General features: G+C 43.5%; 2 protein-coding genes across 2 annotated transcripts; both read right to left on the bottom strand.

The window, feature by feature from the left end:
* LOC148064719 (ornithine decarboxylase-like) lies at positions 1-19,660 on the bottom strand. Its single transcript, XM_087809820.1, has 9 exons — positions 19,552-19,660; positions 2,121-2,233; positions 1,775-1,900; positions 1,481-1,653; positions 1,129-1,345; positions 975-1,058; positions 695-839; positions 525-634; positions 1-454 (listed from the first exon to the last, which is right to left on the bottom strand). The coding sequence occupies exons 1-9, from the start codon at positions 19,658-19,660 to the stop codon at positions 170-172; spliced, it is 1,362 nt and encodes a 453-aa protein (XP_087665946.1). The 3' UTR covers positions 1-169.
* Positions 19,661-20,510: 850 nt separating this feature from the next.
* On the bottom strand, positions 20,511-24,347 carry LOC148064718 (ornithine decarboxylase-like). Its single transcript, XM_087809819.1, has 9 exons — positions 24,278-24,347; positions 22,458-22,645; positions 22,081-22,254; positions 21,832-22,004; positions 21,480-21,696; positions 21,326-21,409; positions 21,036-21,180; positions 20,866-20,975; positions 20,511-20,795 (listed from the first exon to the last, which is right to left on the bottom strand). Exons 1-9 carry the CDS (start codon positions 24,345-24,347, stop codon positions 20,511-20,513), a joined length of 1,446 nt encoding a protein of 481 aa, XP_087665945.1.
* Between the last annotated feature and the right edge of the window lie 285 nt (positions 24,348-24,632).

Raw genomic sequence — 24,632 nt, 5'->3', positions numbered from 1 at the left:
ACAAGGTCATTTAAAGCGACTCATGGTGGTATTAACGATGAATGTGTAATTGACCTCATAACTACAGCGCTAGGATTCCAACGCTCAGATTGAAGTTGTGTTATATGAGAATAGAAGGTCATGTGACTGGTGAACGTCGAGCACTTGTGTAGGTGATCGAAGCAGCAAATCAACCTTGCAACACAATGCACTTGTCTGACTTTTCAATGGACTTCTTCAGCAGAGCCACTAACTTCTGCAGATTCTTCTCCGACAAGATGTAGTAAATCTTTGTGCGCTCAAACCCGTTGAAGTCGCACTGCAGGCTGATGGAGTATGCGCCCATGTTGTTGAAGTGAATCCAATCATCCACCTCCATCTCAGGCAGCCACGTTTCGTCCAGAACTTTGTCCACGCTGGCGCAGGTAGGACCCCAGATGACGGAGCGGAACTTGGGCTCGTCGTGTTGAACGGCCTGCCAAGTGGGAAAAGATTAGCTTTAGAGATACTCTGGGACAAATGTATCACCTCTGTCAGCGTGTTACCCTGTGTAGCTTGGGCTCAAGATTCAAGTAGCCCGGATGGTTGACAAGCATGGAGAAGGATCCAAATCTGCCCTCGTTGATATAGTAGTTGATCAGACTCTCGTCGTTCTCTGCAAACAATCGTGAGGTTTAGGAGCTGGAGTTGAGACCATCTTGAAAGAAAATCTTACCGTTCTTCACGACTCGTCTGGCGACGACGTTGGCCGTAACCGTGAAGATTGACTGGGCGTAGAATCCACCGGGTTCTGCAATGATTTTCACTCCACTCTCAGGAGGAAAGTGTATTGCCAGGGACTCGTTGATGGCCAACGCACACTGGAACATGACGCACGATACTTCAAGATACTTCAAGGTGCCGTTAATGATCAGTTAGCATGCACTGGTTAGCACGCAACCATGTTGCACCGGGGCCTAGACAAACTCAAATAGTTTGGAGAAACAGATCTTCACCTGTTCCAAGTTCATCTTTGAAGGCACCTTTCCATCGTAGCCGCCTCCGAGATCAAGGACCCTCATCCTAAAGCCCATGGTCGTCTGTAAAACACGGACGTTATTGACTGTTGATGTGAAACCCGTCCTTTTATGACGTGATTTAAAGACGCACCGCCATGTCGAAGACCTCCCGAGCATCTGCGATGGTCTTGGTGAAGCAACTGCTGTCGCCACAAAAGCCGCCCACATGAAAGCTGACCCCCATCACGTTCAAGTCGAGGTCTTTGGCGGTCTGCAGGAGTTGGTTCACCTCCTTCATTGTGGCCCCGAACTTATCGTTAAGCCTCACCACAGAGCTGGACTCGTCTGCAACGATCCGGAGCACCAACCTGCGACAGGCGTGAAGTTCACTTGATTACACGCGTGTAGGCTTTAGCAACTAATGGGACTGGACCAGCCATGATAGTCAACAGAAGTTAGTTAAAGCACATTCACAAACTACTCAAGGAGCTCCAGTGTTTCACCTGGCCGTGGGATACAATCTGGAAACCTTGTGGAGCTCGTCCTCGCTGTCAAAGGTCATGAGATCCACGCCTTGACTGCGAGCGTACTTGATGCAGGACCTGGACTTTGTGGTGTGAGCATAGACGATCTTGTCTGGCGTCACCCCATGAGACAAGGTCATCTCAATCTCCCCCTGCAGACCAAGTATTAGTTACTGGTAACAACTGCTAAATTAATTTTAAGGTGTTTGGACATTCAATACAAACCTTGCTGGCACAGTCGAACCCTGTTCCCAGGATGCTCAGCGTGCGCACCATGACTGTAGAGTTGTTGCACTTCACTGCATAGAAAGGAGTGACTCGGGGCAGGCTGGCCCTCCACCGAAGATGATTCTCCATCAGCAGGTCCAGGTTTCCCACATAGAACGCGTCTTCGCATTCCTGAAGGAACAGATGTTTAGAAGTTTAAGACTGCAGTCGCCTTCTCTGAAGAACCTTGTCTGACTTTTCATTTCCAAGACTTCAACAGCAACTGATCTGTCGTCAAACTCTACATGGCTCTGTAGCCTCTGCAGCTCTGGTACCTCTTAGACTTGGATGATTGGTCGCACTGTTGCTCAGCCTGATTGTAAACTCAGTGGATCAGGGTGTGACTGCTCACCGTTGCCTGACGCTCTTTGATCAAAGTATCCGTGAAGTCCTCGGGGGTCACTCCGTCCACCAACACGTGGATTTTCTCAAAATCGTTGGGAAACACATTTCGCACCAGCAAAGCTTTAAAGAAGGATTTGGACAATAATGAATGGATTTGACGAGAATCACAAACACGACAACATCTCAGACACAGAATGAAAAGAGAAGAAACCGTGATCGCGCCTTAGTCGGAACATTCTAACAGAACTTTGAAAGATTCCTCCAGAACGTTTGGTTCTGGAATCACATCTTAAGAGACAAGACTTTGTTTCTTTGACACCAAGAGACACATATGACAGAGTGGGCGGGTCTCGGGAAGTTTAACGTAGTTGTTCTTTGCTAACTCAGAAAAAGTATGTGACTTGTCCGCACAGTATCCTGGCCCAGGATGGTGAGGAAGTCTCAAAGAGTCCTCTCTGCAGAACTGAAGTTCTGTATGTTTCAAGAACCCAAAACATTTCCACGTTCTTTTGAGGTTAAACTCCACAGATGACCATCACTCTGTCGCCCTCAGGAACCTCAGAGATGGATCCAACATCGTAAGAATCATCAAGTAAAGAACTGAAGCTCACCTTGACTTGTCGACTCACTCATGATTCAAGCAGAGACAGAGATCCTCTTCGGGATTGAACTGTCGGGATGGAAGTGATGTCCTGACCACAGAGCCAGATGGTTTTATGAGCTCCAGGTCTGGCTCCGCCCCTTTTAATTTCGATGAGCAAACAACCAAACGATCGACGAATATTTGTTCAGCATTAACGTTGTCACTTTGTGTTGTTTTTCTATCGTGAGACTTGGAATCAAGTTGTCGAACGTCGATGACAGATCCAGACGTGTTTGATAACGAGTCTTGAATGATCTCACCGATGTAGAGGAAATATTTGCTGCTTGATGAGTCTGAGATCCTGCACAACACACTCTTCACAGGTCAAACTTACTGGACACTCGGGTCCATGACGGTCAGATAAGCCCCGCCCACCCCCACTACACACACCTGCAGTCACTACTATAAAAGTCAAATACGACGTCTGCGCACTGTTAGATTAAAATTATTATACACTATACGTATACGCCATACACATACATTCACAATCACCATTTCACTCCAGACTGATTACACTGTTTCAAGACAAGCTTGAAACAGAATTAGAGATACAACACCGGTTATTCAAAACATCTGTTTATCTGCAAATCACACCTTAAATTGTAGATAAAAGAACGAAGCAAGACACACCCGGGAAAGGGGGGCTAAAAGACAGAAACCTCCACCCAAAACATTTGAATCATTAGATGACAGGAAAACAAATTAGGATGTCTCTCTACGGGAATCGGGACACAGGGAACTTGAAAGAACCATTTGGCCGGAAAAAAGACCGGAAATTTGTCTTAAATATAGCGATGTTTCTACAGATCAGGGCCTTTTCTCCCGGGACTATTGATCTGTTCAGTCGCCGGGAGAAGTGTGTCCGGTCGGGACGGGAAGTGACGTCGTGTTGGAGCGACGGAACGGAATCCGTGTTTTGATTGTTTTACTAACAACCAGCTAAAAACAAGCTAACAAAAAGTTCACAACAAGCTAACTTCCAGCTAACAAAAAGTTCACAACAAGCTAACTTCCAGCTAACAACAAGTTCACAACAAGCTAACGACCAGCTAAAAACAACAAGCTAACAGTTGTTAGATTGGAAATTATTCTACACTATACGTATACGCCATAAGTTAAATTAATGCTAAAAAGATGATCAAAATATAGAGTATAAAATACTAGCCTCATCTAAGAGCTTAAACGTTTAAATACACATTCACAACCAACATTTCACTTTCATACTGATATACACTGTCTCAAGGGTAGCTTGAAACAGACTAGAGATTATTCAGCGATTTAATGAAGGACTGTCTGTCTGCTCTGTTCACACCTGTGGACGTGAAACAAAAGGGCAACACGGAACACACCCAAAAGAGGGGGGCTGGAAGACAAAGGAATCCGCCCACACAACAGGGAAGCAAGGATGTTGCTCTCCAGGTGACTCGAGACAGGAACTAACATTAAAGAACCACTGCCCCGGAACAGACGCCCCCTGGACAGGAAACTTTCCCTTAAATATAGAGAAGACCCATAACCCAGGACCGTCTTTCCCGGAGCTATCGACCTGTACAGCTGCCGGCAAAGAGCGAGTCCGATCGATCGTAAAAGTTTGTATGTTTGTTTGTTTTGAAGCGGTGAATAAACGACCGTACACTCTGAATTGATCCTTTTTTCTCCATAAAGCAAAGTATTAAGACCCGGAGGTGACGTCGTGTTGGAGCAACGGAAAGGGACTCTCAACAAGCTAAAGACAAGTTCACAACAAGATAACAACCAGCTAACAACAAGTTCACAACAAGCTAACAACAACTACACAACAAGTTCACAAAAATCTTACAACAAGCTAACAAATAGTTCACAACAAGCTAACAACCAGCAAAAAACAAGGTAACTACAAGCTAACAACCAGTTCACAACAAGTTCACAACAAACCAACTACAACTACACAACAAGTTCACAAGAAGCTAACAACCAGCTAAAAACAAGCTAACAACAAGCTAACAACCAGCTGACAAGAAGTTCACAACAAGCTTACAACAAGTTCAGAACAAGCTGACAACAACTACACAACAAGTTCACAACAAACTAACAACCAGCTAACAACAGGTTCACGACAAGCTTTAACTGAGAAAATCTCTAAACTCACAACACGATCTGGATCTTATAATCCATGTGTTTGTGTCGTTTACACTATTGTAACAGTTTATTTTGTGTCAACAACAAAAGACACAAAACAAATGGAACATTAGGAGGTGAATGAAAAAACTAATATAGATCAGATGAATTCAAACAAACATTCATGTAAAATAATGATCAGAAACAGCAGACGGAAACAAAACCCAGAGAAATGTATGTCGTTATTATTTCACGAGTCAAAGAAAGTAACAACAACAATAATAATGTATTAGAGTAATGTTCACCTTCTCCTGCAGCAAATATGTCAACGTTCGCTTCTCATTCTTCTTTAAATCAATTATATCATATATTATATTATAATCAAAATCAATGATTTTTTTAGATGACATTGTTTCAAACTGAGCCACAAAGAAAAATACAGACGTGACTCCAGTTTCCTCTTTATTTAATAAAAACAATATGTGGTTGATTGACATTCAAATATTAATTTATTTGAGATAATCTGATGAACACATGATTGACACATTTATTAATAAAGTTTGATCTTCTTGTTGTTATTTGAGATTATAAATAAAGTTTAATCATCTAGTTGTCACAGATGTTGTCACGGATATCTTCAACTCCTCACTGAGGAAATCTGTTGTCCCAACATGCCTCAAACTGTGGTGTTCTCATCAACACAACTGTAAGTAAGTAAGTAATATTTATTTATATAGCGCTTTTCGAGACCAGGGTCACAAAGCGCTTTAACAATCAAAACAATACTCAAAACAGTACATACTTCAAAGATCAAGACAACACCGAGAACAACACAGGAGTTCGAGAAATTCAAGGAAAAGCCTGAACAAATAGAAACGTCTTAAGATGTTTCTTAAAGGCGTCAGTAGACTCCATCAAGCGCAAAGAGAGAGGAAGATTGTTCCAAAGCTTAGGAGCAACAGCCTGAAAAGATTTCTCTCCTCTGGTCCTGAGCCGTGTGCGTGGAACCATAAGTAGATTCTGATCCACAGACCTCAGAGACCGAGCTGGGGTGTAAGGCTGGATCAGATCAGTGATGTAAGGAGGAGCCTGACCATGAATAGCTCTGAAAGTAATAACCAGAATTTTAAAGTTGATCCTGAAAGAAACTGGAAGCCAGTGAAGAGTTTTAAGGATCGGAGAAATGTGAGTTCTTCTACTAGAGCGAGTCAGAATTCTCGCTGCAGAGTTCTGAATCAACTGCAGGCGAGACAGCTCCTTCTTGTTAAGACATGAAAACAAACTGTTACAATAGTCCAGACGAGAAGAAACAAACGCATGGATTACAAGCTCCAGATCATGTTGTGACAACATTTTCCTAAGTTTAGAGATTTTTCTCAGTTGAAGGAAACAGTTTCTGGTCAGTTTTCTGCAGTGTTGAACAAGAGACATGGCTTTATCAAATACAACACCCAGGTTTCTCAGGCTCAGTTTGACAGACTGACCTAAGTCACCCAAGTACTGACTCAACCCTGGAATCTTATCATCAGGAGCAATCACCAGAGTTTCAGTTTTGTCCACATTAAGCTGTAAAGTGTTTTCACTCAGCCATTGTTTGATTTCTAGCAAACAATTGACTAAGCTGTTCAGCCTTTGGGGCTCAGTTGGGTCAAAAGAGCAGTAGAGCTGGATGTCATCAGCAAAAATGTGATAAGAAACATCTGGAAATCTCTGAATGATTTTACCAAGGGGAATCAAGTACAGCAAAAACAATAAAGCACCCAGAACAGAACCTTGAGGGACTCCACACAACAGATCTGCCGATTCAGACCTCATTTGATTGGCAGATACACTAAAACTGCGCCCAGAAAGGTAAGATGAGAACCATTCTAACACAGACCCAGACAGTCCCACTTCATCCCTTAGTCTTCTCAGCAGGATCTGGTGATCAACTGTGTCAAAGGCTGAGGACAGATCCAAGAGAACCAGAACAGTGAATTTACCAGAGTCAGCCGACATCATGATGTCACTGGACACTTTCAATAAAGCTGTCTCCGTAGAGTGATGTTTACGGAAGCCAGACTGAAACTTCTCATGGATGTCGCTCTGATCCAGGAACAAAGACAGCTGCTCGGACACCACCTTCTCCAAGATCTTGGACAAGAAAGGGAGCTTAGAAATAGGCCTGAAATTACTGAGGTCAGTTGGGTCTAAGCCTGGTTTTTTGAGCAGAGGCTCCACAATGGCATGTTTAAATGCATTGGGAAAAACCCCTGTGGAAAGGGAGAGGTTCACCATATTGGTAACCCAGGGGCCAATTACATCAAATACTTTGATAAAAAGCCTACAAGGAAGGACGTCATCTGAGCAAGAGGAGGGTTTCATCTTGTTCACTAGTGCTGAAATATCACCCAAAGATACAGCAGTGAAGGATGACCAAGAGGAGGAGATGGGCTCAGAGACAGTAGGGGTTCCCAACAAAGGGGGAGAGATTTTCTCTTTGATCAATTTAATTTTGTCAATGAAAAATCTCAACAATGCATTGCTGTCAGCTTCACAGAAGACCGGCGTGATTTGAGGAGCAGGAGACACGAGAGAATTAATCGTGTCAAACAAAACTTTGGGGTTTTTCCTATTTGCTGCTACCAGTTTTCTGATGTAATCAGATCTAGCAGTTTCTACCATCTCATTGTAAGAAGTCAACAGATCCCTGAGGTGAAGTCTGTGCACCTCAAGTTTAGTAGACTTCCAGAGACGCTCAGTCTTTCGACAAAGTCTCTTCAGACTCAGGAGATCTTCATTTGTCCAAGGGCACCGTTTTTTCTGAATTTTCAAGTTCGATTTAACAGGTGCCACTTGATCTAGTATTTCAACACAATGATCAGTGTAACAGTGAATCAAACTGTCCACATCTGGACAGTCATCAAAGGAAAGACGGTCAAACATAGCAGAAAAACTGTCTGCAGTATCGGCTGAGATGACACGCCTCTGAGATCTAACTTTCAAAGGCTTAGGTTCAGGGATGAAGTCCAGGTTGAACAAGACAAGAGAATGATCACTCAGATGGACATCATGTACAGATACATTAGAAATGTTCAGGCCAAGAGTAAAAACTAAGTCTAAAATGTGGCCTTTTCGATGAGTGGGTTCTGAAACATGTTGCTCAAAATTAAAGGCTTCAGTTAAAGTTAAAAGTTCTTTAGCAGAACAAGATGTGACGTCATCAACATGAAGATTAAAGTCTCCAAGAATAAGAACAGATTCCATCTGAATAATGGAAGATAAGAAGTCACTAAAGTCTTTCAAGAACACCGCCGCAGGACCAGGCGGACGGTAGATTGACACACAATAGAAAGGTCTTGTAGAACCAACCAAGATCATCTGAGACTCAAAAGAAGTGAATTCCTGTGTCTGAATCACTTTGCAAGAACAACTCTCCCTAAAAACAGTAGCAAGACCTCCTCCACGACCAGAGAGGCGAGGCTTCCCCAGGACAGCGCTCCCTACTGGACAGAGTTCGTTCAGATGAATAAACTCTTCCTCTCTCTGCCAAGTCTCAGAAAGACATAATAAATCCAAATTAACTCTTGTGAAAAGATCATTAAGAATAAAGGATTTATTAGTAATGGAGCGAACATTAAGAAGTCCCACATTCAGCAGCGATGACGTCACTGACGACGCCGCGTCACTGACAGGCGCGCAGAGCGGGATCTTTTGAAGCGAACAGCGGTCACGTGGGTACCAGCTGTCACTGAAGTTCAACTCGGTTGTAAAAGTCGAATTAAAGAGAGGAAATGAAAAAATCTTACCACCTTTCGTTGAGGTCTGGACAGACGGCAGCGCTGATGTGTCGTCACACACAGTGAGAGGGATGTCGATCAAACATCGATGACGTTCGATGACGTCAGAGTTGTTCCGAGCGATCGCAACTGCACGTCTCATCCTGACCTGTACTCCAGCCCGACTCGATCCCTTGTGGAAATCGCCCGGTACTCGAGAGATCAAACGATATTCCACAGAGTCCGAGTCGATGAGAAGCGGAGCCGGAAACACGTTCACCGGACGTTGGTAACGGTCGCGGTTATAATCCTCCATCGACTCTCTGATGTTGAGAAGAGCATCACGATCATAGATCCGAGATACTTGAGACATATCTTAAGAGATATGAGCATAATATCCGGACAAGTAGTCGTTAAAACGACTGTTTTAGGCAATTATTGCAGGAGCTTACGTTTCAAGCAGCCGATCAAAGGCTCACCGGAAAAGTGATCGAACTGTGGTGGTCTCATCAACACAACTGTGGTGGTCTCATCAACACAACTGTGGTGGTCTCATCAACACAACTGTGGTGGGTCTCTGGTCTCATCAACACAACTGTGGTGGTCTCATCAACACAACTGTGGTGGGTCTCTGGTCTCATCAACACAACTGTGGTGGGTCTCTGGTCTCATCAACACAACTGTGGTGGTCTCATCAACACAACTGTGGTGGGTCTCTGGTCTCATCAACACAACTGTGGTGGTCTCATCAACACAACTGTGGTGGGTCTCTGGTCTCATCAACACAACTGTGGTGGTCTCATCAACACAACTGTGGTGTTTCTCTGGTCTCATCAACACAACTGTGGTGGTCTCATCAACACAACTGTGGTGGGTCTCATCAACACAACTGTGGTGGGTCTCATCAACACAACTGTGGTGGGTCTCATCAACACAACTGTGGTGGGTCTCATCAACACAACTGTGGTGGTCTCATCAACACAACTGTGGTGGTCTCATCAACACAACTGTGGTGGTCTCATCAACACAACTGTGGTGGGTCTCATCAACACAACTGTGGTGGTCTCATCAACACAACTGTGGTGGTCCCATCAACACAACTGTGGTGGTCTCATCAACACAACTGTGGTGGTCTCATCAACACAACTGTGGTGGTCTCATCAACACAACTGTGGTGGGTCTCATCAACACAACTGTGGTGGTCTCATCAACACAACTGTGGTGGTCTCATCAACACAACTGCGGTGGTCTCATCAACACAACTGTGGTGGTCTCATCAACACAACTGCGGTGGTCTCATCAACACAACTGTGGTGGGTCTCATCAACACAACTGTGGTGGGTCTCTGGTCTCATCAACACAACTGTGGTGGTCTCATCAACACAACTGTGGTGGGTCTCTGGTCTCATCAACACAACTGTGGTGGGTCTCTGGTCTCATCAACACAACTGTGGTGGGTCTCTGGTCTCATCAACACAACTGTGGTGGTCTCATCAACACAACTGTGGTGGGTCTCTGGTCTCATCAACACAACTGTGGTGGTCTCATCAACACAACTGTGGTGGGTCTCTGGTCTCATCAACACAACTGTGGTGGTCTCATCAACACAACTGTGGTGTTTCTCTGGTCTCATCAACACAACTGTGGTGGTCTCATGAACACAACTGTGGTGGGTCTCATCAACACAACTGTGGTGGGTCTCATCAACACAACTGTGGTGGGTCTCATCAACACAACTGTGGTGGCCTCATCAACACAACTGTGGTGGTCTCATCAACACAACTGTGGTGGTCTCATCAACACAACTGTGGTGGGTCTCATCAACACAACTGTGGTGGTCTCATCAACACAACTGTGGTGGTCCCATCAACACAACTGTGGTGGTCTCATCAACACAACTGTGGTGGTCTCATCAACACGACTGTGGTGGTCTCATCAACACAACTGTGGTGGGTCTCATCAACACAACTGTGGTGGTCTCATCAACACAACTGTGGTGGTCTCATCAACACAACTGCGGTGGTCTCATCAACACAACTGTGGTGGTCTCATCAACACAACTGCGGTGGTCTCATCAACACAACTGTGGTGGGTCTCATCAACACAACTGTGGTGGTCTCATCAACACAACTGTGGTGGTCTCATCAACACAACTGCGGTGGTCTCATCAACACAACTGTGTTGGGTCTCATCAACACAACTGTTGTGGTCTCATCAACACAACTATGGTGGTCTCATCAACACAACTGTGGGGGTCTCATCAACACAACTGTGGTGGGTCTCTGGTCTCATCAACACAACTGTGGTGGTCTCATCAACACAACTGTGGTGGGTCTCTGGTCTCATCAACACAACTGTGGTGGTCTCATCAACACAACTGTGGTGTTTCTCTGGTCTCATCAACACAACTGTGGTGGTCTCATGAACACAACTGTGGTGGGTCTCATCAACACAACTGTGGTGGGTCTCATCAACACAACTGTGGTGGGTCTCATCAACACAACTGTGGTGGTCTCATCAACACAACTGTGGTGGTCTCATCAACACAACTGTGGTGGTCTCATCAACACAACTGTGGTGGGTCTCATCAACACAACTGTGGTGGTCTCATCAACACAACTGTGGTGGTCCCATCAACACAACTGTGGTGGTCTCATCAACACAACTGTGGTGGTCTCATCAACACAACTGTGGTGGTCTCATCAACACAACTGTGGTGGGTCTCATCAACACAACTGTGGTGGTCTCATCAACACAACTGTGGTGGTCTCATCAACACAACTGCGGTGGTCTCATCAACACAACTGTGGTGGTCTCATCAACACAACTGCGGTGGTCTCATCAACACAACTGTGGTGGGTCTCATCAACACAACTGTGGTGGTCTCATCAACACAACTGTGGTGGTCTCATCAACACAACTGCGGTGGTCTCATCAACACAACTGTGTTGGGTCTCATCAACACAACTGTTGTGGTCTCATCAACACAACTATGGTGGTCTCATCAACACAACTGTGGGGGTCTCATCAACACAACTGTGGTGGTCTCATCAACACAACTGTGGTGGTCGATGAGAAGGTCTACAGGTGTGAGGTCATGATGCAAAGACAACAATCTCCAGCTGAACGTGGAGAAGACTCAGGAGGTCATTGTGGACTTCAGTAAGTTCACACCCAGCATCTACCACTGACCTGGACGGAGCTGCAGTGGAGATGCTGAGCAGCACCAAGTTCCTGGGTGTCTCTGAAGATCTGTCCTGGAGCCACAATACAGCATCACTGGTCAAAAAAGACCACCAGCACCTGAACTTCCTCCTGAGGAGAGCAATATCTCCACCACCCATGATACCCTCCTTACAGAGACACCATCGAGAGCCTCCTGTCCAGCTGCATCACTGTGTGGTACCTTCTCATCGTGAGAGCAGCTGAGAAGATCACTGGTGTCTCCTGTAATAATAATAATAATAATAATAATAATAATAATAATAATAATAATAATAATAATAATGGTAATTATTATTATTATTATAATTATTATTATTGTTGTTATAATAATAATAATAATAATAATAATGGTAATTATTACTATCATTATTATTATTATTATTATTATTATAATTATGGTAATAATAATTATTATTATAAGTATTATTATAATAATAATAATGATGATAATTATGATAACAATGGTAATAATAATACATGTGTATGATTGTCTAGGATTGTGTCTGATTGTGTAGGATTGTGTAGGATTGTGTATGATTGTGTAGGATTGTGTAGGATTGTATATGATTGTGTATGATTGTGTATGATTGTATATGATTGTGTATGATTGTATATGATTGTGTATGATTGTGTATGGTTGTGTATGATTGTGTATGATTGTGTATGGTTGTGTATGATTGTGTATGATTGTGTATGATTGTGCAGGATTGTGTAGGATTGTGTATTATTGCGTATGATTGCGCATGATTGTATATGATTGTATATGATTGTGTATGATTGTGTATGATTGTATATGATTGTATATGATTGTGTATGATTGTGTATGATTGTAAGTAAGTAATATTTATTTATATAGCGCTTTTCGAGACCAGTTTTGTATTTGATTGTGTATGATTGTGTAGGATTGTATATGATTGTATATGATTGTGTATGATTGTGTATGATTGTAAGTAAGTAAGTAATATTTATTTATATAGCGCTTTTCGAGACCAGTTTTGTATTTGATTGTGTATGATTGTGTAGGATTGTATATGATTGTATATGATTGTATATGATTGTGTATGATTGTAAGTAAGTAAGTAATATTTATTTATATAGCGCTTTTCGAGACCAGTTTTGTATTTGATTGTGTAGGATTGTGTATGATTGTGTAGGATTGTGTATGATTGTGTATGATTGTGTATATGTATATTTGTTACAGTTTTTCACAACAAACATGTTCATAAAGTAAAGAGAGAAGCAATAAAGGCTCAGTTGACACTGGTCGACTCGCAAGTCTGTGGTGAAAACCTGCTGCAGCAGTTAAAATAATGATAATGATGATAATAATGATAATAACAATGATAATAGTAATAATAATTATGATAATTATGATAGTAATAATAATGATGATAATTATGATAATAATAATAATGATGATAATTATGATAATAAAAATAATTATTATGATAATAATGATAATGATACTGATACTGATACTGATACTGATAATAATAATAATAATAATAATAATAATAATAATAATAATAATATTAGTAATAGTAACAATAATAATAATAATAATAAAAATAATGATAATAACAATAATGATAATAACAATTGAAGTATAATTGAACAAAGTTTCATGTATTTTTACTGTAGAAATATTGATTTATTGTCATTTAAGTACAGTGTATTAATGTCAATGTTAATCAAGCTAAATATACATGAATTAAATGATACTTTACTGTCACATCAGAGTATTTTAAGAATCTATTGAGAGATACTTTACTGTCACATCAGAGTATTTTAAGAATCTATTGAGAGATACTTTACTGTCACATCAGAGTATTTTAAGAATCTATTGAGAGATACTTTACTGTCACATCAGAGGATTTTAAGAATCTCTCAGTGATGGTGACGTAGATCCTTCCGCGTATGACTTCTCCTCACTACCGTAACACCTTCACAAAAACTCACCTTTTTTAAATTTGCGGCTGAATCGCGGCTCACGTGAGCGCAGTTCACACTGATGGACAACAACACACACGTGAAGACACACTTCACAATAATGGAATAAAAATAATATAGATCAAAAAAAGATTGACTCATTGAACACATGCAGGTTCGTGTTTATATATGTTTGAAACATGTTTTCAATACTTTCCTGTGTATTAAGTGTTATTGTTATTGATTTCCCACAATTCAATTGTAAAGGTCAAAGTGGAGGATCGTACGTGCAGAAAGAGACCAGCAGGTGGCGCTGTTAACACATATTAGTGACTAACACTTGAGTTGATGTGCAGTAACCTGAGCGATCATTGATCTTTGATTGACATGTGAGTGTCTTTGATGTCACTGACAAGAGCTTCTGTGGCGGAGGTCAAAGGAGGAAAGTTCAAAGGTTGAGGTGAGAATCAACAGTTTGTTCTTCATCATCTGCGAGGACGAGAGTGAGCGCACGTGACATATTAGTGACCTGGATTGATGTACTGAGGGGTTTTACGCACAAAAAAGTGCTTAGCAACCTTTTCACATCACAGTCCATATGAATCAACACTACAGAGGTCACAGTCCATATGAATCAACACTACAGAGGTCACAGTCCATATGTATCAACACTACAGAGGTCACAGTCCATATGTATCAACACTACAGAGGTCACAGTCCATATGTATCAACACTACAGAGGTCACAGTCCATATGTATCAACACTACAGAGGTCACAGTCCATATGAATCAACACTACAGAGGTCACAGTCCATATGAATCAACACTACAGAGGTCACAGTCCATATGAATCAACACTACAGAGGTCACAGTCCATATGAATCAACACTACAGAGGTCACAGTCCATATGAATCAACACTACAGAGGTCACAGTCCATATGAATCAACACTACAGAGGTCACAGTCCATATGTATCAACACTACAGAGGTCACAGTCCATATGAATCAACACTACAGAGGTCACAGTCCATATGAATCAACACTACAGAGGTCACAGTCCACATGTATCAACACTACAGAGGTCACAGTCCTTTTGTATCAACACTACAGAGGTCACAGTCCTTTTGTATCAACACTACAGAGGTCACAGTCCATATGTATCAACACTACAGAGGTCACAGTCCATATGTATCAACACTACAGAGGTCACAGTCCATATGTATCAACACTACAGAGGTCACAGTCCATATGAATCAACACTACAGAGGTCACAGTCCTTTTGTATCAACACTACAGAGGTCACAGTCCTTTTGTATCAACACTACAGAGGTCACAGTCCATATGAATCAACACTACAGAGGTCACAGTCCATATGAATCAACACTACAGAGGTCACAGTCCATATGAATCAACACTACAGAGGTCACAGTCCATATGTATCAACACTACAGAGGTCACAGTCCTTTTGTATCAACACTACAGAGGTCACAGTCCATATGAATCAACACTGCAGAGGTCACAGTCCATATGAATCAACACTACAGAGGTCACAGTCCTTTTGTATCAACACTACAGAGGTCACAGTCCATATGAATCAACACTGCAGAGGTCACAGTCCATATGAATCAACACTACAGAGGTCACAGTCCTTTTGTATCAACACTACAGAGGTCACAGTCCATATGAATCAACACTGCAGAGGTCACAGTCCATATGAATCAACACTACAGAGGTCACAGTCCTTTTGTATCAACACTACAGAGGTCACAGTCCATATGAATCAACACTGCAGAGGTCACAGTCCATATGAATCAACACTACAGAGGTCACAGTCCTTTTGTATCAACACTACAGAGGTCACAGTCCTTTTGTATCAACACTACAGAGGTCACAGTCCATATGTATCAACACTACAGAGGTCACAGTCCATATGTATCAACACTACAGAGGTCACAGTCCTTTTGTATCAACACTACAGAGGTCACAGTCCATATGTATCAACACTACAGAGGTCACAGTCCATATGTATCAACACTACAGAGGTCACAGTCCATATGTATCAACACTACAGAGGTCACAGTCCATATGTATCAACACTACAGAGGTCACAGTCCATATGTATCAACACTACAGAGGTCACAGTCCATATGTATCAACACTACAGAGGTCACAGTCCATATGTATCAACACTACAGAGGTCACAGTCCATATGTATCAACACTACAGAGGTCACAGTCCATATGTATCAACACTACAGAGGTCACAGTCCACATGTATCAACACTACAGAGGTCACAGTCCACATGTATCAACACTACAGAGGTCACAGTCCATATGTGTCAACACTACAGAGGTCACAGTCCATATGTATCAACACTACAGAGGTCACAGTCCACATGTATCAACACTACAGAGGTCACAGTCCATATGTATCAACACTACAGAGGTCACAGTCCACATGTATCAACACTACAGAGGTCACAGTCCATATGTATCAACACTACAGAGGTCACAGTCCACATGTATCAACACTACAGAGGTCACAGTCCATATGTATCAACACTACAGAGGTCACAGTCCATATGTATCAACACTACAGAGGTCACAGTCCACATGTATCAACACTACAGAGGTCACAGTCCACATGTATCAACACTACAGAGGTCACAGTCCATATGTGTCAACACTACAGAGGTCACAGTCCATATGTATCAACACTACAGAGGTCACAGTCCACATGTATCAACACTACAGAGGTCACAGTCCATATGTATCAACACTACAGAGGTCACAGTCCATATGTATCAACACTACAGAGGTCACAGTCCACATGTATCAACACTACAGAGGTCACAGTCCATATGTGTCAACACTACAGAGGTCACAGTCCATATGTATCAACACTACAGAGGTCACAGTCCACATGTATCAACACTACAGAGGTCACAGTCCATATGAATCAACACTGCAGAGGTCACAGTCCATATGAATCAACACTACAGAGGTCACAGTCCTTTTGTATCAACACTACAGAGGTCACAGTCCATATGAATCAACACTACAGAGGTCACAGTCCTTTTGTATCAACACTACAGAGGTCACAGTCCATATGTATCAACACTACAGAGGTCACAGTCCATATGTATTAACACTACAGAGGTCACAGTCCATATGTATCAACACTACAGAGGTCACAGTCCATATGTATCAACACTACAGAGGTCACAGTCCATATGTATCAACACTACAGAGGTCACAGTCCATATGTATCAACACTACAGAGGTCACAGTCCATATGTATCAACACTACAGAGGTCACAGTCCATATGTATCAACACTACAGAGGTCACAGTCCATATGTATCAACACTACAGAGGTCACAGTCCATATGTATCAACACTACAGAGGTCACAGTCCACATGTATCAACACTACAGAGGTCACAGTCCATATGTGTCAACACTACAGAGGTCACAGTCCATATGTATCAACACTACAGAGGTCACAGTCCACATGTATCAACACTACAGAGGTCACAGTCCATATGTATCAACACTACAGAGGTCACAGTCCACATGTATCAACACTACAGAGGTCACAGTCCATATGTGTCAACACTACAGAGGTCACAGTCCATATGTATCAACACTACAGAGGTCACAGTCCACATGTATCAACACTACAGAGGTCACAGTCCACATGTATCAACACTACAGAGGTCACAGTCCATATGTATCAACACCACAGAGGTCACAGTCCATATGTATCAACACTACAGAGGTCACAGTCCATATGTATCAACACTACAGAGGTCACAGTCCTTTTGTATCAACACTACAGAGGTCACAGTACACATGTATCAACACTACAGAGGTCACAGTCCATATGTATCAACACTACAGAGGTCACAGTACACATGTATCAACACTACAGAGGTCACAGTACACATGTATCAACACTACAGAGGTCACAGTTCATATGAATCAACACTGCAGAGGTCACAGTCCATATGTATCAACACTGCAGAGGTCACAGTCCATATGTATCAACACTACAGAGGTCACAGTCCATATGAATCAACACTACAGAGGTCACAGTCCATATGTATCAACACTACAGAGGTCACAGTCCATATGAATCAACACTACAGAGGTCACAGTCCATATGTATCAACACTACAGAGGTCACAGTCCATATGTATCAACACTGCAGAGGTCACAGTCCATATGTATCAACACTACAGAGGTCACAGTTCATATGAATCAACACTGCAGAGGAGTGTAGATTAACAACAATAGATACAACACTGTAGAAAACTGACCAGAAACTGATTCCTTCAACTGAGAAAAATCTTTAAACTTAGGAAAATGTTGTCGCAACATGATCTGGAGCTTGTAATCCATGTGTTTGTGTCTTCTCGTCTGGACTATTGTAACAGTTTGTTTTCATGTCTTAACAAGAAGGATCTGTCTCGTCTGCAGTTGATTCAGAACTCTGCAGCGAGAATTCTGAGCCGCTCTAGTAGAAGAACTCACATTTCTCCTTAAAACTCTTCACTGGCTTCCAATTTCTTTCAGGATCAACTTTAAAATTCTGGTTCTTACTTTCAGATCTATTCATGGTCAGGCTCCTCCTTACATCACTGATCTGATCCAGCCTTACACCCCAGCTCGGGCTCTGAGGTCTGTGGATCAGAATCTACTGATGGTTCCTGAACTTCAGGACCAGAGGAGAGAAATCCTTCCAGGCTGTTGATCCTAAGCTTTGGAACGATCTTCCTCTCTTTGCTCTTGATGATCTACTGACTCCTTTAAGAAATATTTTAAGACGTTTTTATTTGTTCAGGCTTTTCCTTGATTTTCTGGAACTCTGTGTTATCAGTTTTATCTTGACCTTTAAAGTATATACTTTATTGAATATTGTTTTGATTGATAAATACAATATATATACATATAATACATTAATATAATACATTACTTACTTAATTACTATTATGTCTCCTGCTGGTAGAGAACAGGTTGTTTGAACCTTATCTAACTGGTGTTCCAACAACACTCTTCTCTCGTCTGATAACAGACCAGAAACCCCAATTGTGTTATGTTGAAAAGAAACCTTTCTGCATCTCTATGTGTGATGGTCCTTCCTGGAGGAGGTGAACGGTTCTCCCTGGAAACATTTCCTCTTGAGACAGGAAAGGTGGAAATCTGTCAGTGACGGGTAAAATTGTGATGTCAGTGCTTGTGTGACGGGCCCTCCCGTCCCTCTAGTTGTATGGAAGTACGTGCGGGGAGCCCCGGCGAAAAGGGCCGGTTTGATGCTCTAGGGAATGCTGGCAGCTGTCAAGCGCTTGTTTACGGGTTTTAAAATACAAGTCACAGGAAGAGTCTGTGATGAAAGAAGACGGAGCGATACGTTTCCGTGACATTTTCAATGCTACACCAACTTCCGTAGCTTTGTTTTTAGCATCACAATAGCTTCATGCTACATCCGTAGACGTGTTACCTCTGACGTCTTCTCTCTCACGTGACGTCAGAATTAGCATTAGCCGTTGCTGAAGCTTTATTCTGGAAAGGGCGCTGTCTAAATGCACGAGGTGCTGATTGAATCGGACCGCCCCCCTGGACCCGACATTTGGTGAGGGCCGTTCTGTCCTCAGGGGTCCTCTCTGGGTCGGCGGTCGTCACGTCGCACGTGGTCATGTCTATCCTGGAAAGGCGGCGTCTGGTCGACATGGAAGGCGGTGCTGGTTGGTGGCGTCGATGGAATAGGTTTGCCAGCTGTTCTGACCTCTTCCGGGTGGCTTCCAGCCGAGAAGCGACGCAATGAGGAGAGTGCGGCGGTCTCGCTGACTTATGTTGGACAGTCCAAGCCACAGGTTACGAGTAGCCACCAGCATTGCTGCTTGTGTACATGCCCCGCATTGATGGCCAGAGCCTGGGTCATCCTCAGCATAGCGCCGGCTATGGTGTGAGCATCTTTATCTCCTCCGGAGACAGCAGGGACTCAGGCTCCTCCTCATAGATGCAACGGTTATCCTCCTCCTCATACTCCGACCACACTTTTCTAGTGGTTGAACAAGTTGGTAAGGCCTCAATGGTGTTAGCTGCCGGGATGGAGCTAGCTGCCTTAGCAGTAGCTACTACCAAGGCAAAACCTCCCAGCCGCAGGCGCTCTTTCCGAGGAAGAGCGAGGCAAGCGGGTGTCGGCTTCAAGCAGGTGCCCCTGACCCAGGCAGAAGAAGCAGGAGCAGTGGGGGTCAAGATCTGCCACGATGGCTGTACAAGAGATGCAGGTCTTTTGGTCCATAGCAGCACTGGATGGTGAAGAAACTCCTTTAGCAAGGCTTTAATCAGAAAGTTGAGGAAGTCGAACCATAGACAATAACATTAACAGAACTGTTTACAAGGACACACAAACCTTTGTTTTGTTCTCTTTATTCAGATTTATGACATTTTAAACGGTACAGATACGTTTTTTCATTTCAAAAGTTGTTCATTTATCATTTTGGAACAACAAACATGTTAGATCATCCAGACACGGAAACAAACTGAAACATTCATTTTCATCTACTTACAAAACAGTTTCAATGGTGGTTCACCATGGTGGTATTAACGATGAATGTGTAATTGACCTCATAACTCCAGCGCTAGGATTCCAACGCTCAGATTGAAGTTGTGTTATATGAGAATAGAAGGTCATGTGACTGGTGAACGTCGAGCACTTGTGTAGGTGATCGAAGCAGCAAATCAACCTTGCAACACAATGCACTTGTCTGACTTTTCGCTGGACTTCTTCAGCAGAGCCACTAACTTCTGCAGATTCTTCTCCGACAAGATGTAGTAAATCTTTGTGCGCTCAAACCCGTTGAAGTCGCACTGCAGGCTGATGGAGTACGCGCCCATGTTGCTGAAGTGAATCCAATCATCCACCTCCATCTCAGGCAGCCACGTTTCGTCCAGAACTTTGTCCACACAGTCACAGGTAGGACCCCAGATGACGGAGCGGACCTTGGGCTCGTCGTGTGGAACGGCCTGCCAAGAGGGAAAAGGTTAGCTTGAGAGAAAGTCTGTGACAAATGTATCACCTCTGTCAGCGTCTTACCCTGTGTAGCTTGGGCTCAAGATTTAAGAACCCCGGATGGTTGACGAGCAGGGAGAAGGATCCAAATCTGCCCTCGTTGATGTAGTAGTTGATCAGACTCTCGTCGTTCTCTGCAGACAATCGTGAGGTTTAGGAGCTGGAGTCGAGACCTTCTTGAAAGAAAATCTTACCGGTCTTCACGACTCGTCTGGCGACGACGTTGGCCGTAACCGTAAAGATTGACTGGGCGTAGAAGCTACCGGGTTCTGCAATGATTTTCACGCCACTCTCAGGAGGAAAGTGTATTGCCAGGGACTCGTTGATGGCCAACGCACACTGGAACATGATGCACGATACTTCAAGATACTTCAAGATACTTCAAGGTGCCATTAACGATCAGTTAGCGTGCGCTAGTTAGCACGCAACCATGTTGCACAGGGGCCTAGACCAATTCAAACAGTTTGGAGAAACAGATCTTCACCTGTTCCAAGTTCATCTTTGAAGGCTCCTTTCCATCGTAGCCGCCTCCGAGATCAAGGACCCTCATCCTGAAGCCCATGGTCGTCTGTAAAACAGGGACGTTATTGACTGTTGATGTGAAACTCGTGCTTTTCTGATGTGATGTAGAGACGCACCGCCATGTCAAAGACCTCCCGAGCGTCTGCGATCGCCTTGGTGAAGCAGCTGCTCTCGCCACACAGGACGCCCACGTGAAAGCTGACCCCCATCACGTTAAGGTCGAGGTCTTTGGCGGTCTGCAGGAGTTGGTTCACCTCCTTCATTGTGGCCCCGAACTTATCGTTAAGCCTCACAATAGAGCTGGAGTCGTCGGCAACGATCCGGAGCACTAACCTGCAACAGGCGTGAAGTTCACTTGATTACACCCGTGTAGGCTTTAGCAACTAATGGGACTGGACCAGCCACGATAGTCAACAGAAGTTAGTTAAAACACATTCACAAACTACTCAAGGAGCTCCAGTGTCTCACCTGGCCGTGGGATACAATTGTGCAACCTTGTGGAGCTCGTCCTCGCCGTCAAAGGTCATGAGATCCACGTCTTGACTGCGAGCGTACTTGATGCAAGACCTGGACTTTGTGGTGTGAGCATAGACAATCTTGTCTGGTGTCACCCCATGAGACAAGGTCATCTCAATCTCCCCCTGCAGACCACATACGTAGTAGTTACTGGTAACCACTGTAAAATTATTTTAAGTTGTTTGGACATTCAATACAAACCTTGCTGGCACAGTCGAACCCTGTTCCCAGGATGCTCAGCGTGCGCACCATGACTGGAGAGTGGTTGCACTTCACTGCATAGAAAGGAGTGACTCGGGGCAGGCTGGCCTTCCACCGGAGATGGTTCTCCATCAGCAGGTCCAGGTTTCCCACATAGAACGCGTCCTCACATTCCTGAAGGAACAGATGTTTAGAAGTTTACGACTGCAGTCGTCTTCTCTGAAGAACCTTGTCTGACTTTTCAATTCCAAGACTTCAACAGCAGCTGATCTGTCGTCAAACTCTACGTGGCTCTGGTACCTCCTAGACTTGGATGATTGGTCGCACTGTTGCATAGCCTGATTGTAAACTCAGTGGATCAGGGTGTGACTGCTCACCGTTGCCTGACGCTCTTTGATCAAAGTATCCGTGAAGTCCTCGGGGGTCACTCCGTCCGCCAACACGTGGATTTTCTCAAAATCGTTGGGAAACACATTTCGCACCAGCAAAGCTTTAAAGAAGGATTTGGACAATAATGAATGGATTTGACGAGAATCACAAACACGACAACATCTCAGACACAGAACTAAAAGAGAAGAAACCGTGATCGCACCTTAGGCGGAACATTCTAACAGAACTTTGACACCAAGAGACACATGTGACAGAGTTGGCGGGTCTCGGGAAGTTTAACGTTTTTGTTCATCACTAACTCGGAAAAAGTACGTGACTTGTCCGCACAGTAACCTGTCCCAGGATGGTGAGGAAGTCTCAAAGAGTCCTCTCTGCAGAACTGAAGTTCTGTATGTTTCAAGAACCCAAAACATTTCCACGTTCTTTTGAGGTTAAACTCCACAGATGACCATCACTCTGTCGCCCTCAGGAACCTCAGAGATGGATCCAACATCGTAAGAATCATCAAGTAAAGAACTGAAGCTCACCTTGACTTGTCGACTCACTCATGATTCAAGCAGAGACAGAGATCTTCTTCGTGACTGAACTGTCGGGATGGAAGTGATGTCCTGACCACAGAGCCAGATGGTTTTATGAGCTCCAGGTCTGGCTCCGCCCCTTTTAATTTACGATGAGCAAACAACCAAACGATCGACGAATATTTGTTCAGCATTTACGTTGACACTTTGTGTTGTTTTTCTATCGTGAGACTTGAATAAAGTTGTCGAACTTCGATGACAGATCCAGACGTGTTTCATGACGAGTCTTGAATGATCTTAACGATGTACAGGAAATATTTGCTGCTTGATGAGTCTGAGATCCTGCACAACACACTCTTCACAGTAACACACTCTTCACAGTAACACACTCTTCACAGTAACACACTCTTCACACGCAAGACAGTCTTCACACACAACTCACTCTTCACAGTTACACACTCTTCACAGTAACACACTCTTCACAGTAACACACTCTTCACACACAACACAGTCTTCACACACAACACACTCTTCACAGTTACACACTCTTCACAGTAACACACTCTTCACAGTAACACACTCTTCACACACAACACACTCTTCACACACAACACAGTCTTCACACACAATACAGTCTTCACACACAACACACTCTTCACAGTTACACACTCTTCACAGTAACACACTCTTCACAGTAACACACTCTTCACACACAACACACTCTTCACACACAACACACTCTTCGCAGTAACACACTCTTCACACACAACACACTCTTCGCAGTAACACACTCTTCACACACAACACACTCTTCACGCACAACACACTCTTCACAGTAACACATTCTTCACACACAACACACTCTCCACATACAACACACTCTTCACAGTAACACACTCTTCACACACAACACACTCTTCACGCACAACACACTCTTCACAGTAACACACTCTTCACAGGTCAAACTTCCTGGACACAAACAGTCCTTGTGTTAAATGTCGTCGTCTTGTTTGTGGAGATTAACACACACACTTGTGTTGACGCAGACACACACACAATAAAAGGTCACTTTTGACATGATCTCCTTCAAACACGGAGGATAAACACCAACATGAGGGTCAGATAAGCCCCGCCCACCCGCCGCACAACACACACCTGAGTCACTACACACACACCTGCTGTCACTACACACACCTGCAGTCACTACACACACCTGCAGTCACTACACACACCTGCTGTCACTACACACACCTGCAGTCACTACACACACCTGCTGTCACTACACAAACCTGCAGTCACTACACTGGTCCAGGATGAAGAAGAGAGTGCAGACAGGAGGAAGGAGAGGATGATCGTCATGGCGATGAGAGAACATGGGAGAAGATGTTTGGCGTCGAGGTGAGGATGATGAAGAGAGATGAAGAGAGATGAAGAGAGATGAAGGTCGCGACCCCTAAAGAAAATGGTAAAGAAATAAAGAACTGATCGTTCTCTTGACTGACCATAACTTTATTTACACAAGTTAATGACAGTCGTTGACAATGTGTGTGTTTATCTGTTTAATGACACTGAGGGCAGTAAACATGGAGGTTGTGTGTTTATGTCACGTGACCTTTGGAGGTTCATCAATGGACTTAATCTACG

This window comes from Callionymus lyra, chromosome 15, assembly GCF_982586985.1.
Source record: "Callionymus lyra chromosome 15, fCalLyr1.hap1.1, whole genome shotgun sequence".
Classification (NCBI taxonomy): domain Eukaryota; kingdom Metazoa; phylum Chordata; class Actinopteri; order Syngnathiformes; family Callionymidae; genus Callionymus; species Callionymus lyra.
Note: the sequence above shows the minus strand (reverse complement) of the source record. Positions and strands in the feature narration are given on the sequence as shown.

Coding starts and splice junctions, on each gene's coding strand:
- LOC148064719 (XM_087809820.1), bottom strand. CDS start 19,660: ATGCTGGTGGCTACTCGTAACCTGTGGCTTGGACTGTCCAACATAAGT. Junction 1,901..2,120: donor TCAAAGAGCGTCAGGCAACG/GTGAGCAGTCAC, acceptor CTGTTCCTTCAG/GAATGCGAAGACGCGTTCTA. Junction 1,654..1,774: donor GCAACAACTCTACAGTCATG/GTGCGCACGCTG, acceptor CTTGGTCTGCAG/GGGGAGATTGAGATGACCTT.
- LOC148064718 (XM_087809819.1), bottom strand. CDS start 24,347: ATGACGATCATCCTCTCCTTCCTCCTGTCTGCACTCTCTTCTTCATCC. Junction 20,976..21,035: donor CAGACGAGTCGTGAAGACCG/GTAAGATTTTCT, acceptor GATTGTCTGCAG/AGAACGACGAGAGTCTGATC. Junction 20,796..20,865: donor TTGAGCCCAAGCTACACAGG/GTAAGACGCTGA, acceptor CCCTCTTGGCAG/GCCGTTCCACACGACGAGCC.